Here is a 17512-nt window from a genome sequence, read left to right on the forward strand (position 1 = left end):
GTAGACCACATCCACAGCCTTTCCCTCATCCATCCTAGTCCTCCCTGACTAGGAACCCAGATCTATTTTTTGATATGTTCTTTTACCTCAATCTGAATTACTAAATTCTAAATTATATCTGAATATTTTGGTCCTATCTTATCTCCAGTAGTGGCTAGGAAAAGCTGACAGAGGACAAGATGCCACTATACTAGGTCTCATCTTAAACATTGTGTCTGCATTAATGACAGAGAAGATTTAATATTCTTTCCAATACTTGTTAGCATTAACTATTATAACTTTGGAAAGTCCTCTACCTGTCCACTATACATATTTCCAGCTTGGCTTCAGCAATTCCCAGTGGTAATAAGTTAGGTTAAGTGCAAAGATGCTCCCTTTTTCAATCACCTCTGTATTCACCGTCTTTTAATTCCACCAAACACCTTACTGTTTCGTTGTGGAAAGCCAGCAATCTGCCCGTATACTTTGGCATCTTACATCTTCTATTTCTGGCTGAGAACAACTCCTAAATTTTTCTTGTTCCAAGTATATCTACCTTTCCAAGGGCTTCTGGGCAACTCTGCAGTCTGTATCCCATTATCCCTCAATATATGGAACACAGTAGGGCAGCTACAGAATAGGCGAAACTGCTGCTTTAATCAGTTTTAATCAGGCTCTCCAATTCTATGCTCAGATACTTCAGAAATCTACCACATATGACTTCTTCCATGATTTACAAAGGAGGCACATATTCTAAGTATAGATAATAATTGCACCATTTAAATGATAATGCCAAGATGTTTTGTATGGGGAGGAGATTCACACAGGGCATTTTTACCACGAACAGCTCTTTCATAGGGCTATCTATCCTCACACCAGATGCCAAATACAAAAAGAAATACTTTGGCATGAATAACAAAGTTCATTTGACTGAAGGATTTACGTCCTAGGAACAAGAGCCTCATAAAACATAAACACTGGGAGCAAAGTGAGCCACGTAAGGGCTTTTGCAAAAATTAAACCCATAACTTTCCACTAGAAATGGGATATTTCATCTGTTCAATAAGCACTAAAGTTCTCTTTGTTTTTATGGCATCATAATCTTTGATTACTCTGATAAATATTTGGACTATACAAAACATTGCAATTGAACTAATCGCAGTTATAAAAAAAACTATGTATGAAAATGAATTGGGAATGCAATGATACCAACACATTTTAGAGAAGTTCAAATACAGAACCACGTTATTTTAACTGGCTCCTGGCCTCATTCTTTTATGTCTCCATGTAGTCATTTACACCTGAGGAAAATGGTTATGAACATTGTTATGCTTGCTGGCTTTGCACAAGCAGGATTAGGTAGCTGTACCAGACATGGAATACCACCCTCGCTCTGTGTGACTAGGTGATCCCAAACCACGCAACTGAACAGTAGCAAATTTTAGCAAAAAAATGTGGTCCTGTGCTAAGGATTATGTCTCTCTATGCTGAAGTCTATTTGTGGGATTCATGCTCTCACTCACAACAACTGCGTATAAAAGAGCCTCTGTCCCAAGAGGGAAACCCTTCCTTCCCCTTCCCTTCAACTCACCCACTATTTCCCTTTGTTTTGGTTTTATTGCTCAGACAACAGACCGGAACATCACGCTGCTGGCAGATTATGTGCATAATCTTTCTCCACTCTTTGTTTAAGATTACAACTGTCTCCATACTTGTTGCAGTACTCTGAGCGAATGTAAGGTTGCAGAATGGCTCTAGGCATGTCTGTATTGTTTCACAGTGTGAAGACTATTCAGTGCTACTTATTCTTTTACAGTAGGAGAGGGAATCCCTCCGTCATTCAGAACACCACACAGCATTCAGACGCCAGGGGCCTATATTCTGCCCACAGCTGAGCTGGAGAAGATCTGTAGTCAAGAAGAAGAGTAACTCAAGAAGAGCTTTCCAACACCTAGAACGGCTTTTTATAATTCAATGTAAGGAAAATAATCAGACTTCTTTGGGGGCTAGAAAAAAGCAACGTGATTACTTTCAAAAGCAAAAAGCTTTTCTCTACCTCATTGTATTCTGGGCAGATGCATTAATGTAAATAAAGTTCAAGTGCAAATCATGTCAGATAAGAAAGTAATTCCAGTGGTGAAAGTCATGCCTAGTATAGCACCAGCAACATTTATGAAGTGGTAACAAGAATGTATATGAATCAATGGGCTGCATATTTATATCACTGATGTGATAGCGTAACGTGCTGTCAAATATTTTTAACATATTACTTTTAACAGCTGAAGTCTGCATTTGGTTCCGGCAGACTAAACCCAGAATAACTGAACCAAACCCAGTGGAGATACTTCAGATGTCACTGATTGGAACAAAGAACAGGAATTTGCACTTAGCATTTATATAGTCCTTTTCATCTTCAAAGAGCATCACAAACATCAGCTAGTTCTAATTCTCTCACAATGACCTTCATGCTAACCTTTTGGGATAAAAGTAATATACTATAAGAAAAAAACCTGACTAGATGTGTAATCAAGCATACACCAAGCCTCAGATGTGTAAACTATCTCTGCCTTGAACTCTATCTCTGCCTCATGGTAGATTTTATCTCATCAAGAATATAAGGCCTTTCACCATGGTTCAGGTATTAATTCACCATACAATGTATTTTACTAACATAAGATGACGCTAATAACCCTTGAATAACAGATTTACTATCATAGTTGTAGGGTTCAGCTATTCCTTTTTAACAGACAAGGAACTCAAAATAATACTGCATTAAAAAATTTGCTGGAAGTTGTAACAGGACAAACCAGGGACACATCTAGGTTAGATGTTGGGATTCCATGGCTTTGAATTCCTACTCTTCAGTCATTCTGGGATTTTTTTTTACTCCTTCCAATTCAAATTGGGAATTTTGTAAGCCTCTTTTAGAAAGCTTTCTCAGAAGCAGCAGAAGCTTCCTTTACGTATCAGTTCTCTCTGCCCTCCAACCCAGACTTGCAGTTTGATCATCAGTTCTGGGTGGCTCTGAGCCCAGAATCTTGAATAAGTTCCTCACGTTCCAGTTGCTTGCGCACTTTATGCAGAGGAATAGATTGAAGCAGACAGTACTCATTTTCATGGTGACCCAGAACAGCTATTGTTACAAGAACACCTTTAATCTCCTGTTTCTGTTTTTGAATTTAATTCAAGTGGGGAGAGATGAAAGAAAGCGTCTCACAAATCTGCTACTACAGCTGGTACTTCTTAGTTTATTGTATGCTAGCTCTATTTCTCTTTGATTCTTCTTAAAATTATTGCTTCTATTTCTTACTTTGACAACCAGGCATTTGTTGCTATTTTTTGACTATGAAAAAACTCCCTCCCCTCCCTCTTTCTTATAGCTACCTCCTCAGGAAAAAAAGACCAAACTTACTGCATTATGATATCCATGTATGAATTTAACTTCTCCCTTGGTAGGTTTTCTTATGCAGCGTACAAATGAGCAGCTAAACAATACTTGGTTACTTACAGTTCAGGAAAAGACTTACAAAATAAACTGAAGAGTGAAAGAAGGATAAGGGTCATGCTGATATGAAGGGCATCAGTTGCACTGCAGTCCATTTTGGATTTCTTGCAGGAACACACTTGTAATTTCAGTTCTGTGTTGTTAGTCAGAGGCGGTTTTCCAGAATCTGTCACTGAGATTGGGATGTTGTAATTGGCCTTTTTCAGGTTTTGAAGCAGGATGACCTGGGCATGAGTATCTGCAAAGGATAAGGTGAGAATTAGCCAAATAGCGGTTGTTTGGAAGGGAAGAGGAATCTGCAAACAATATCAGACATGCCACAGTTACTCATGGAAATTAAGAAGAAAACAAGAACACTCTAAGGAAAAGATTAAAGAATTGAATTGGAGGTAAGAAGAGGCAGTACAGAAATTTTTTCATGGGCTGAGAGCTAATAGCAAACTTATTCCAAACCCCACCAAAAGAAAGACTTTTAAGAGCTTCTTTTGTTGAAATGTGTTATTTGGTCTGGAAATTATTGGCAGAATTTGCCTATGGAAAGTAATATACTAATGAAATGCTAAGGCACGTAATCCCCAAAGCAACACAAGAGGGAAGAATATATCTATTTTCCAAAGGAAAAAATCCTTCTTGCAAGGACGTACAGACAAAGCTGCTTAACTCCTTCCCCAGTTTGACTGAGAAGGCAGCAAAGGGAAGTAATGCCCCTTCAAATCCACAGATCGGCTCCACCTGAGCAACAGTGGGTCATAACAGCTATTGGTACCCAGGTGAGTGTGCTAACTCTTTTAGGGGGTTTAACAGAGCAGTGGTTTGATGTTTGCAGAACAGCAAAGAAAATGACTCCTCTACTTTGTCCTGCAGGCTGGTACAGACATCACATCCATCCATCCTTAGTTTTTTCTAAGAAGAATATGAAATGAACTGCTAAAAGATTTAATAGCGACAGAGATAAATAATACATGCTGGAAAACAAATAGAAATAATCTACATTAACAAGAAATATAGTACTTTGTGCCCACAATTTGCCATAAGAACCTTCTGCAATTGCACAGCATGTGCTTTGATCTCTTACCAATAGTGTATGGTCCCAGTGCATTTGGGTATTTTATTTGTGAAGAGTTCAAATACTTAAAATCAGGAAGTTTTTCAAGTACATTGCTAAAGCCCATGAAAAAGTTTCATGCTGTCCTATAGCAAAACTTTGTGCATCTCATGCAAACAAATTCCGTGCTATGAAATGTGGTAACCTTCAGAAAACTATAAGTCATTAGCAGCCTTTCTTTAATGCAAAGCTAAAAGAGAAAAGTTTGGTCAACGTAATAAGAGGAGGAAAAAAGTTCAGATTTCAGAGAAAATGCAGACAGTATGTCCCGCCAGGCAGCTGGTCCGAGCAAAAACAGCACAGTGTAAAGCAGCAGCAATGGGTCCATCCTGCAAGACTTTCCTGCACGACTGCTCCTGAATTCACATAACAGGCAGCCTCAGGGTGAGTATACTGGGATGTAGAGGTGGGAGGGCTCAATGCATAAGAAAAAAAGTAACAGACTTACTGTTAATCTTGGTGATTCTCCACAATTTTTCTGGGCCAGATTGCTTACTCAGTTCAAATTGGAATGGATCTGTGTTGGGATGAAGGTCTTTGTCTGATGCTCCTAGTACCACTACCCTGAGATCTTTTGCATCGTCACAAACTTTTGCCAGTGTTGGATAAAGGGACGGGACATTGTCATTGACATCCTCCAAGGTGATGTGTAAAGTTCCTGTACCTGTAGCGGGAGGGTTACCTATATGAAAAAAGAAATGTATGTTTATTAAATCATACTTCCATAAACACTTGCTCTTATTTGTACCTGCATGCTTGCAAAGGGAATAATTTTTATAGTTCTTACCTCTGTTATATGAAAATTATTGCTTTAAAAAATGATGAGTCACTATTGTAAATTCATTGTTGTATTTTCAGAATGAAGCCTGTCTGATTCTCTACAGTATGGATTATTATTCTAAGGAAACCTCTGGGAGAGGAATATTTTGAAGTTAAAATGAGATTAGGACATGAATAGATATCTGGAAAAGAATCTGTTCATAAACACATACTGAGAGAAACATAGTAGGAAACATCCCCTAGATAGACAGCATGGTATTAAAAGAATCAAGAACACGACAAGTAAGAGGAAAAATGACAGCAGAGAGGAATCAATTTGTATGGTGGGTGCCCATAAACAGAACAGGACCAGATCATTCCCCAACAACCCTTAGGGCCACATTTAGTTATGTCAGCAGAAGTGAAAGCTGTCAACATGCAACTCTGGAAAATGAGATCTTTTATTTACCCAGAGCCACCCTCTGTTAGCAGTGGAGTTTCAAGCTTTCTCAAATTATTTGCCAGCCTGCCTCAGCCCTGACCTGAACGAACCAGCTTCAGAGGCGAGGATGGTGTTTATTCACCATGGTACCGCTACAAGCCTTTGCGCCAAGGCTGTGACTGACAAACCAGCCGTGGCGCTGGAAGTGTTTGTAATGGAGACGTCAGCCCACTGGGAGCCAGACTGAGACTAGCACCTCATTTCACAGAGGTCAGAGAGGAGCTGACAAGTGGTAATAACTTTCAGTCACTACAGATGTGTGCCATGGTTGAGCCAGCAACCTACGGCTTTCAGTCTAAAGCTCAATATCTTATTACAGATCCCTTTGCCAACCCATTTTAACTGATCTCAAAGTTTTCTAAATGCACATTACTTCCTTCATTGTATACCATACTTAATAATTTCTCATTTGAAATGCTGCACTTCTGGGTTGTTTGTGTGACTCGTTTTTCTGGTTTAGCACACAAGTTCTATGATCTCTGCGCTTCCCTTAGCTATAAACCCTTAGCAGGTAGAAAGGATTCAAGAGGTTGCACTTAACCTGTAAAGCACTGGTGCAATGTGTCATGGTAGTTTTAAGTTGAGCACGGAGAGAGATACACTTTAGCATAATTACCCTGCCTATAGCAGCCCAATAAACTATGGAATTATTGCTGCACTGTGAGTGCATCCTAAGGGAGAAGTAAATACCCTGCGGTCTGGATCTGATAAACTACTAACTGTAGCAGAATGCAATTAGTCCTTTCAATAACAAATGTTACTAATAGTGGCACTTCATCTGTTTCATGCACACATAAATGCATAACAAAGGCAGAATTTTCATAGTTCTTTAGCTTTCCCCCCCTCCTCATCTTGCACTTTGTCATCAGAAGGGTTAGGGTTGAGTTCTTTTTAATGAAAAAGAAATTATTTTTCACTTTTTATTGGACTAATTGAATTTGCAGAAAGACTCCAATACATTTTTTGTTCTTGATATATTATTAAGTCATATGGCAGAATGGATGAAAAGACATTCGAGTATTTGAAATATGATCATAAAAGCCAGCCTTTCATGCACTTAATTAAACTGCTGTCTTTAATTTTGAATGCATTATTTCCACACTGGACTGATAATGTCTTATGCACTGCCCTTCTTATCTTTCTCTGAAGTCAGTAATATTAAAATCTGCCTTTTGAAATTAAGAAGCCAACAGCATTATGAATGTACTGTTATTTTGTCAAACGCAGATATGGCTGCATTTTCTCTGCCATGCAAATGTTTCACTATCTTTGTATGGCTTCTGGGCCAGTCAACTATTATGCACAAATAGAGAGAAAGGAAATTGCTTCTGTCCATTTCAATGACTTATTGTCTGGTTGGTTTATTTACAATGATTTAAACAAAATCTTTTGGTGATTTATGAAGACCTCCAAAAGAAAAATAAGCAAATGTCAAGGTCATAAACTGAAGCTTGTTAACACGCATGTCATAAAAAGTACAACAAAAAATGAATCAAGGAAAAATGGTCACAACATATCCATTGGGAATATATGACTTTTATAAATTTGACAGTATTATGCCTTTGAAATAGTCCAAAAATCCCATGATCTCCAGACAGCTTTGGTTTTGAAATGAAAGATTTCCATAGCGTATTTTAATTCTGAAATAAAACTTCTCTTAATTTGTATTGTAAAACCTTGCAGCTGAAAGCAGAATTAATGCGTAAACCAAGACATAAAGGGCTCTGTCCAACAGCCCTGGGGAGCAGCTTTTCAAAAGAGCTCAGCTCCCATTTTTGTCACTGAACTGAATTGGCCATTCCTCCTGAGGCCAAACACTTTAAACCTTTAGTTGCCTTTAGAGCCATTTGGGATAGAGACAATTTCAAATTCCTGCTAAGGCTCCCACAAGTGGCATAGCTGTGAATATACTATGACAAACAGAGAATGAAACAGCATTACTCACGTGTGTAAAAGCTACTAAAACAGAGACTAAAGGATGGCTAATTTATACTGAAAGTGAAAACTTGGTATTGAATCCTGATTTTAATAATCTAGGGCAAGACTGTGAACCTTAACAAGTAATCTTCAATGAGACCTAAATCTAAGTAAGGTCTTTCAAGTTAGTTAAGGTCTGTGGGACTGGAAGTTTGATCAGCAACACTAAAAAAGTACAGATTCATCTTAGAACATGCTGCAATTGGACATGTATGATACGCTTATCTGAATTGGATCAGGACTGGTAATGACTTCGTATCCTGGCATTAGACTGCATACGAAGCTTCTAATAGCAGACTTCAGTTAGGCAATAGCTACTGCTGTTGTAAGATGCAACAAGTGAAAAACAGACTAACTAAAGTAATTCTATTTCATGAGTTAGAGAGTGCCATAGCATATGATGGGGTCTATTGTCTGGGAACTAGAATCTGTAATGCAAGGGACTGTTACCAGGAGATGTAGATGTTAAATTGGATTTTAGTGCTATCAGCATAAATGACCATGTTGCTAACTTTATTTTAAAAAAATAACTTCAAAAGAAATATTATAGAAACAGATACTTTGTATACTTCTGTGTACTTGAATTTTAACGAAAAGCCATGCAGAATCATATTAGACTTATTAGTGTGAAGTCTTAAATTATAAGTCCTCTGTAGAAACACACGGCCAAGAAATTTGAAAACTGGCATTCAGTTTTGGTCCAAAAAGTTCCTGTAGGAACCATGATGGCATTTAGACATCTAACTACTCAAATGAGACTGCCAATCAGGTAGTTAGTTTCTTAAAAGATACCAATTACGCACAATGATGGCCATGGACTAAGATGACATTTCTCTTAAGTATCAAGACTTGCATAAAATGGCATGTCTAACAAGCAATCATATGGTTGAATGGCTGATGATGCATTTAATCTGAGAATAACATTTTTATGGACATGAAGAGCCATTTCATGTTCCACTTTCTAGTTTTTCTACAGAAATGTGATGCTGTTGCGTACAGATTTCTAATATGGCTGAGCTGTGCTCCATGAAATTAAAGACAGTATCTGGAGTGCTTTGAAACTGAATTAAGACATTCCTAATCAGTGTACATTCAAATATCAGCTACTTTCATTTATTTTAAATGACAGCAAACATACAAAGTTAGGAATTGCCACACAGCAGGTGAGATTTTCTGATATGTCTCGCACAATAAGAAGGCAAACACCCCTAAAAAGTCCGTGAAAGTTGAGGACTTAATTTTTGGGGGTATCCAAAGAAAAACTCATAGTGTGACTGAGGGTTGCCTACAGAGCATCCTATTTCTTTGCCTGATGTAAACACACCTGCACTTCTATCTTGTCTTCCTACTGTTAGCATCATAAAAGGCTGATAGAAGGACCCACCCTGCATGAATAAGTCCACAGTCGTGTCTCAATGTCTCACCACATCTTGTGCAGGCATATCTACAGAAGCTTAAAGATAGTCAATGCAGGTGTTAACAACTGTGTCGCCTCAAATCATTAATATGAAAGCTGTTTTTATATGTTTTAACTCAAAGTGTGACTTTCATGGAGCATCTGGAGTTCATACATTTTTTTCACTCAATGCTAAGGAAGCCGTGAGGAACATAACACTGGCTACACTGGTATCTGGGCCATGTCAACCTGCAATTTTCACATTCAGTAGTGTTTTTCTCCACTAACTGAGCTCTATCAACAACAGCAACAGTGGAAGAAACAATTTAGGCACTTCACTGTTGGAATCACAGTTCTCATGTTTAGGCACTATATTATCTTCTAGGAGTACAGCTGGGCGTGAGGGTAGTTAAAAGTAGCCATCCATCTACACTAAATTGCCAGTTTGTACTTACAGAAGCTGGTCAGAAACATTGTTCTAAACTGGTAGAACATTTTCAAGATGGAAGAGCTGTTTAAATGCATCTCAAAGAGAAAAAAAGTCATGAAGATTTAATCCTTTTCTTCCAGCTTTCCCTTTCCAATTTGCAGCAAATCTCAAGATTAGCCTAAATGACCCTGATTACATTTTCCAAGCATTCAAAAATGTATTCAAAACTTAGCAAACGAATAGATTTGGTCATTTGAGATTATGGTGAGTTTAGATTGTCCTTGAAAATGAAGGTGAGTATTCCTTAAAGCAGTGGAAAGGTTCTCAGTAACATATCCAAGTAATACAATTGCTTGAACGTTGCTACTTAAAACAGAAAATCATATTCTTTGGTCAACAGACCACCCAAAATCAAAGAATTAAACTGACGTTGTCCATCCTACCTTAAGCTTTCTGAATTCTGAAATTTTTAAATCTCTCTTTGGAATGACTGAGGTGTATGTTTTTTCTTTTAGATTTGGGTATTTAAAATATTTTTAAGATTTAGAGGATATTGTAAAGTAAACAGATTGGGTATAATAAGAATATTTGTTCAGGTAAATAAAATTTCATTTAAGTTGTGAAACCCAACAGGAAAATCCTCAAGAAATGTTTTCCCTTCTAGTTTGACTCTTTTTGTTAGTTTGACACCAAACTTGACTTGATCTAAAATAGCACAAGTTGCACAAGGGAGAACAAGGATTATCAAACACAAAAAAGGTACATTTCCACATGCCATGTGAAAATGGGCTTTGAATAACTCAGATGAAAGTCAGTTTACTTGTAAGTAATATAATTTGTTTAGTGGCACAAGTAAGGAACAAAGCATTGATAATCAACTAACAAGAAAAATGCCAGACACACAAATCAAAAAGCGTTAAGACTGGGAGACAATGAGACTGCATGTTTTCATTTATATTGAGAAAGTTCACCTAATGGTATCAAAAGCTAAACATAGGAGATGTTCTCTATTTAGAACTCTGATGGTTTGTATCTTGGTCATTATAGCAAAGGGATATTTATGTAAATGCCTTTACATACCAAAATCTAATTAGCAACAAATATGAAAAATAGGAATTTAATTTGAACTATTATGCTTTTTTTTTTTAAGAACATCAGAGGCCTTGGATTCTGGCAATATTTATCAAATTTCCAAAGAAGAAAAATCAACCATTCTAGAGAATCCAGCTGCCACACGGATCTAAGCTACAGCATTGCTGGAAGCCAGAACAGTTTTTAGGAAGAATGGAGTATGAACGACGGTTCATATGCTCATTATGAATGGTAAAAAGACTTCTGTACTCATTTCTTCTGACTAAATTAAGCTTCCAGCACCATCAAATTAATACATATTATCTATGCCCTTCTATGCCATGATGCAGAAATTACAAGGCCATTTAATTCCTAGAGCAAGCAACAGGGTATCCATTGCCATATAGATTTCCTCTCAAGCTGACAGAGTGGAAACTCATTTATTCTAAATTTTACTAGAATATTTATGGTTTACCATTTAGCAGCAGTTTTTAATCCACTTGCACTATGTAACCCAGAAAGCTGAATTTCAACTTTTTTTCCTGCTTCTACTTTTTTGCTGGCTAACAAAGTTACACTGATACAAAATGGGTGAGCAACTATAGTAAGAACAAAATTTCTTCATATTTGAGCAGGAAAAAAAGCCTTTGAGAATGTGGGTTTGCTAATTTCTGGCACAATTACCTTTCCTCTGAACCATCATGAATAAAGCCTTATCTCTTAAAACTTCTATAAACTACATTTGAACCATAGTCATATTGAGGTCAATTTGGAACTGCAATGATGCCTACAGAATTTCCTTCATTTTACTCCCATGTAACTAACTGTAAAATGTAGGACTGCCTAGGATCTCTCCTTGGATATGGATTTTTCACCGATTTCTCTATTTTCAGCTTCATATTTGCCTGAAGGAGAACACAGCAAGAAAGGAGGAGAATAAAGAATGAAGAGAGTGTTGCAGAAGTTCCCAAATTGTTTGGAGGGAGCTATGCGGCCAGACTGTGCAGTACGTGGTTAGGCTAAGTAACATGTTCTCTCTTTAAATTACTATACTTCAAATATGGGCTGTGAGAAATAATGCTTCATGCTTTCTTGATACTGCTATGAAAATCTAAACACAATTTTTTGTCTCCTCCCTCATGTTATTTTTTTCCCCTCCATATGCTGTTTTTCCAATCAGAAAATGTGCGCATACTAGGTGATTTGGCAGCAGGTCCCCCCACTGCAGGCACAAATCCCATTCAGACAGGCGTATTCCATTACATTTTGTGTGCAAGCTGAACTCTATGAATGGTTCAACCAAAGTAAATGGAACCAGTAGAGTGGGAAGATACCAAAATTTGGGTGTGCTGCTCAGAATCTGACATATTTGAAAACTGGTCTCATAAATGCCATATGCTGACGTTTTGTATAAAAGAGGTCCCAAATTTCCCATGAGTTGAAATTTCCTATGCATTTTCCGTATGTATTGGCATATAGATATTTTTCAACATTTATAAAATAAATAGTCTTTAAAAGTTACAATCCGTCATTCATTCACTCAAATAATATATGCAGATCCTATTTTTGAGTAATTACATTTCAAAAGAGCACAGCTCTTTCAGCATATCAAATTGCTACTATGCCATCCGTCTTAAATACTGTTTTCAGCATTCTAATTTCTTTTTCTAATCATGAGTCCAGTCCGACAAATTAAAACAATATTTTGTGTGCAATTCATATTTTACTGAAATTTAAAATGGCAAGAAATGGATGAGTATTCAATTTATTTTCTCTTCTCAATTAATACAGCAATTAAGATAAGGGGTATAAAACTGGCTTAATTGGGTTGCCATGGCAACTAATTGCCTGATTTCTTCAAAAATAGCATGTTTTAGGTGGAATCAATATCTGGTAATTTAATTATGTACATCATGAAGCAAGAAGACAGGTTAGATACATGTAAGGAAAAGTTCTAATTGCAAATTGTTACACATCTCTTTGTTACTCCAGTTTTTTCCAGATGTTGTCTGTTACTGTTCATTACACATAGTACAGAATGATAATTTTTCTTTTTAATGATTAGGAGTATCGAGACTCGCACAATAAATGAGATTCAGAATTGCTTGGGTGTAGTTCAGCCGGTCCTTGGAAACAAGGAAAAAAGTGAAAACTAGACCCTGACTCACATCTTCCTCATTTTGCTTTGCATGTGCAACAGGGAAATTGAAATAGTGCCACTCAGCTAGCTAATTTATATATATGCAACGGGCCACAGTCATAGAAGCAATATCAAGTGGGTTTTTTTATTTTTAAACTGGCCAGCGTAGCTCAAGGCAAACACTGAAATCACACCAATCTAGAGAGACCTTTTTAGAGTCCTCCATACCTCTTAACCTTTACCTTGCTCAAATACGTATACTCTGTTAAATAAAGGTTACTGCTCCTGAAGCTTATTTCCCGCAGCTCAGCCCTCCTGTTGGACATCCTGCCTGTGACTGTGGATGGCTGCCATGCAAATGCTTGTAATGTCAAACCCTGGGAATGGTGATGGCATGTAGGGAGCAAACCACTTCCAGAAAAGAAAACAGTTGTTTTCACTCACACAGTATTGCTGTAAGGAACAGAGCTTACTGTGATTTAGTGCATTTAAAGCTACATCAGTTAAAATTTTGAACCCTTAACTCCATCTCTGAGTATCTTTAACATCTGGAAGAGATGCCACATTTTTAATGACATTTATCCTCCTCTATGTTTAATGTAGTAGAAGTACTTATATTCCCAATTTTTGTCTCAGTAGTCCCCTGGTGATGGGAATAGCAGGGGAAGAGGCTGGCACACTTGCACTAGATGAGAGTACCCGTCTCAGTGGGAGAACATTGCTACCTGGCTTTGTGTGGGTGGTACTCCGCCAGAGTGGCATGAGAAAAGTGAAGTTGATAACTGCCTTTAACCAAATCAGCAAGATTGGGTATTAGTGTTTCACCATTTGTCACCAGCAGCTGACGTACTTGAACGGCATAGGTGTTTTTTTCCACATATCAGGCAAACAAAGGTAACCAAAGTTTTTCTTCTAAAGAGATAGAAAAAGTTACACAATGGGGACATTAACTAGGGTATCATGCCCCTCCACAATAACATGAGTAATTATTGCATAACTAAGGTAAATCTGGATATATTTTATTATTCATCCCTCTTAAAGGAAAGGGAGAAACCAATTTTAGCTTTTTTAGATTTCTCACATTTTCCAGATATCTTTTAGCTTCACCTCCAAAATTTTCATGTTTTTCTCCTCCCTTACTTTTTCTAAATTGTGACTCAAACTCTCAGAATACAGGGGAAAAAAAGACCATTCCTGGAGAGTTTTTAGCATGACTGACCTTATGAAAAAAACATATAGGTATTCTGCTTTATGATAGTCATCCCAAATAGAATCTGTAGAAAGACACTACAACATGGTCACGCAGCAAATCTCCTGGTAGGTCTGTTCCAAGCAGATTTCTCAAACTCAAATGATTTCTTGTCTGTATTTAACATATGTGTGTTTTACAGATGCACTCCCAATAATTGCACTGTACGCTTGCGATATTGCATTGGTTTTAGTGATTAGAATGCTAAATTCAGGAAACGATTACCATTATTGGCACTTTTGTTAATTGAATGAAACCTCTGACGTTTTCCAAGTTTGCATAAACCTGACTTTGTCCCATTATGAGCTCATTCTCAGATTAAATACAGTTCATGACACTTTAATGTGTTAACTCTGCTTCATGGTATTTCCTACCAGTGTTTAATTTCTTCTTTAATAGACCAGAGACTCTACGTCCACACAAGTCTTTAACAAAAAGTTTTCAAATTCTAAAATAAAAAGTTTTCAAATTCTAAAGACACTACCTTGACCTTTACTGAAATCAAAAGTCCAGAGAAAATTAGGATATTCATTCCAATAAGTCCTTCTTAAAGTGAAATTTCCCCCAATAAAAGGTCAAATGGCTTTAAACTAAAGGGGGGTAGATTTAGCCTAGATCTAAGGAAGAAATTTTTTACGCTGAGGGTGGTGAAGCACTGGCCCAGGTTGCCCCGAGAGGTGGTGGATGCCCCATCCCTGGAAACCTTCAAGGTGAGGTTGGACGGGGCTCTGAGCAACCTGATCTAGTTGAAGATGTCCCTGCCCACGGCAGGGGGGTTGGACTAGATGACCTTTAGAGGTCCCCTCCAACCCAAACTATTCTATGATTCTATAAAATTAATGCTTTGTCCATCAAATTTGCTCTCACACATTGTTTCAATTATGTTTGGGAAGGTACAGGAACTGTTTAGATCAGAAATAACATAATTCATCCTTAACTACCTTTCTCTGCAATTAATTTGATAATGCTGAAAAATAATATAATAAAGTTAAAAAAGAATATTATAAACAACTAAATTATTTCCTGCAGTGGAATGACTCCATTTTCTACGGTCCATTCATGATTATTGTCCTACTGGTAAAGAATAGTTTTGTGATTTACTGAAAAAAGATAAAGATGTGATGGATTTATATAAAGAACTACCAAGCATGAAGCTCCTGGTTTTACTTCTGACAGAAATTTTCACCATTTTACAACTAAGAAAAATGCCCTGGCACTTGTCCCCTGCACTGAAGCGTAATAACAAGAAACCAGTGCCTGCTGAATCCAATGACAGATTCTCTATTGACATCAGTGAAAGGGTATGAAAAAAGTATCACTGTGAGTTTTGTTTTCAGCTGTCTCCACTCTTCACCCAAGACAGCACACGAATGTAAGGTCATTTTAAAAAGAGGTGGTCATGGAATATGATGGGACAACAGTATCTTTTCTGTAATTATATGAACTCTATATGCTATGAATACTAATAGAAAATAATATGTTCATTTACTGTTTTAGCGTATGGCTAAGGTCCTTTAGCAAGGTCTAAGGTCCAAGCTTTTATTTGATTTTAGAACCTTGCCTTATTATAAATACTGTTAAAAATTAGCGCACAACTCACAGACACCCTTCCACAGTAAGCATCATGTTTGCAATCCCTTATACTGACAATTAACAATGTTAACACTGCTGAAACTCCTGGTAGTGCTGTCAAAAACCAAACTTGGGGAAGATGGATTAGGCGTTGTTGATGTGGCCACACGGACATGCAGACCTCTAACTGGGCTGCCTTGTCTAGGAAGCCTCGCAAGCACCAGTGTGGTGCTGGGCCTGGACTGAGGTGCTCTGTGTTATGCTTGGAGCTGCGCTGGGTACCAATTCACGCTGCTGCACTGTGCAGTGGAGATTATCTGAGCTCTTCTATATTCCCCAGTTAAGAAAAGGAAAGTCTATGGCAGCTCAGACTTCCTCAGTGCATGTGCCAACACATCTCAGATTTGACTTAGAGATAAGATGATAGGCCAAAGGAAATAACAGCCTACACGGAATGCTTTTGAAAAAAGCATCTCTGATTAAGTATGGGGGTTTTTTTTTCCTCTTCTCCCTTTTCGACCCAAGTCTGTTAGCCCAAGCAAATGACTTGCTTTGTTGGAAATGCCCATGAATTTTCAATTTACCACCCTATCTCATTTGGCAATTCTTAGTCCTGCCTCTGGCTGCCCTCTCACGTAAAAGTCCTAACCATTTTCACTGGTATTAGATAGGCTACACTTATTAACCTGAAGAAAGAGATGGCTTTTACTTTGCAGTTTGTGGACAATGCTGTTTTAAAGAGAATGCCTACAGTTACGTTCAATCTGATTTTTTTCCTTTTAAGTTAACATAAAGTTGTGAAAGAATTCTGTATTCATTTTGTATTACTCTGCCACAATTTGGCTTGTCATCTAACGTAATATCCCTTTTCAAGATGGACATTAGCAATGATGACTAGAAAAATGAAGTGGGTTTCACAGCTTTGTTAGATAGCATTATCAGTGGCCTAGAAATAAGTTGGGGAACACCTTCCAGGGATATTATCAGTCCCAGTCATAACTGCAGGGGACAAGGCAGACCCCCAGACCTGCCCGTTGAAATCAATTACAAAACTGCCTTGGCTGCTTTAGCCACAGAATCTAGACTGAGACTTCAGACTGGCAGCACCCATGTGCAAGGACAGCGTTGTTCCCTCTGCGAATGGAAGCAATCAAACCGCAAGCGGACAGTGTGTAAACTGAAGCTTGTCTGTCTTATCACAGGCCTGCCCAAAGCAAAGCGGTGCTCCCCAGCAGGCCCCAGCACCGCTCCCCTGGCCAGGTGGGACCAGAGGCAAGTATCTGTGTATGATTTTGCCCGTTGAGGTTGGGGCTCCAGAGGAGCTCTTGCTCCTCTCAACTCCCACAAATTCCACTCTTAAATATTTATACAGACCAGCAGATAATTTCTCCAGTTATCAACCTGCCTCTAAGTTTAATGTGTTTCACAGGCTGTTTGGTAATTAATCCAGGGGTGATACAGACCACAAGGTTAATATCAGCTATTTAAGTTCTGCTATTTATTGCCACTTCCACATGTGGCTGAGCTACATACAGTGAAGTAGTACAATACTCCTGAATGATCATTATTAACACCTTAGCGTGCCAGTACTAAATGCACACATGTGGTTTCTAATTACTTCATTCAAAGAAGTCAATAATGTTGGAGTAGATTAGCTCCCGTACTAGCAGTACTGCAGAATTACAAATAAACATGGTAACAGCTGCTTGAATTAGATGCTGACTCAGTACCTCAACTGAACAGGATTCCTTTTCTCTAACCCACATTAAATCATAGAATCATTGAGGTTGGAAAAGACCTCTAAGATCATCGAGTCCAACCGTCAAC

The 17512-nt window shown here is 37.9% G+C and overlaps 1 protein-coding gene across 2 annotated transcripts in view; it reads right to left on the reverse strand.

Annotated features, from left to right (window-relative positions):
* Positions 1-17512, reverse strand: part of CDH13 (cadherin 13) — a 550600-nt gene that overhangs the window by 19590 nt on the left and 513498 nt on the right. The window contains exons 12-13 of one of the 2 annotated variants that reach the window (XM_009277294.1): positions 5038-5271; positions 3507-3722 (exon numbers count right to left, since the gene is read on the reverse strand). In XM_009277294.1, coding sequence (XP_009275569.1) covers positions 3507-3722; positions 5038-5271 — 450 coding nt within the window. Of the gene's footprint in view, positions 1-3483; positions 3723-5037; positions 5272-17512 lie in introns of those variants that run through there. The other variant, XM_019471535.1, reaches the window with a different exon arrangement.

This window comes from Aptenodytes forsteri, unplaced genomic scaffold (genome assembly GCF_000699145.1).
Source record: "Aptenodytes forsteri isolate BGI_AS27 unplaced genomic scaffold, ASM69914v1 Scaffold50, whole genome shotgun sequence".
Lineage (NCBI taxonomy): Eukaryota > Metazoa > Chordata > Aves > Sphenisciformes > Spheniscidae > Aptenodytes > Aptenodytes forsteri.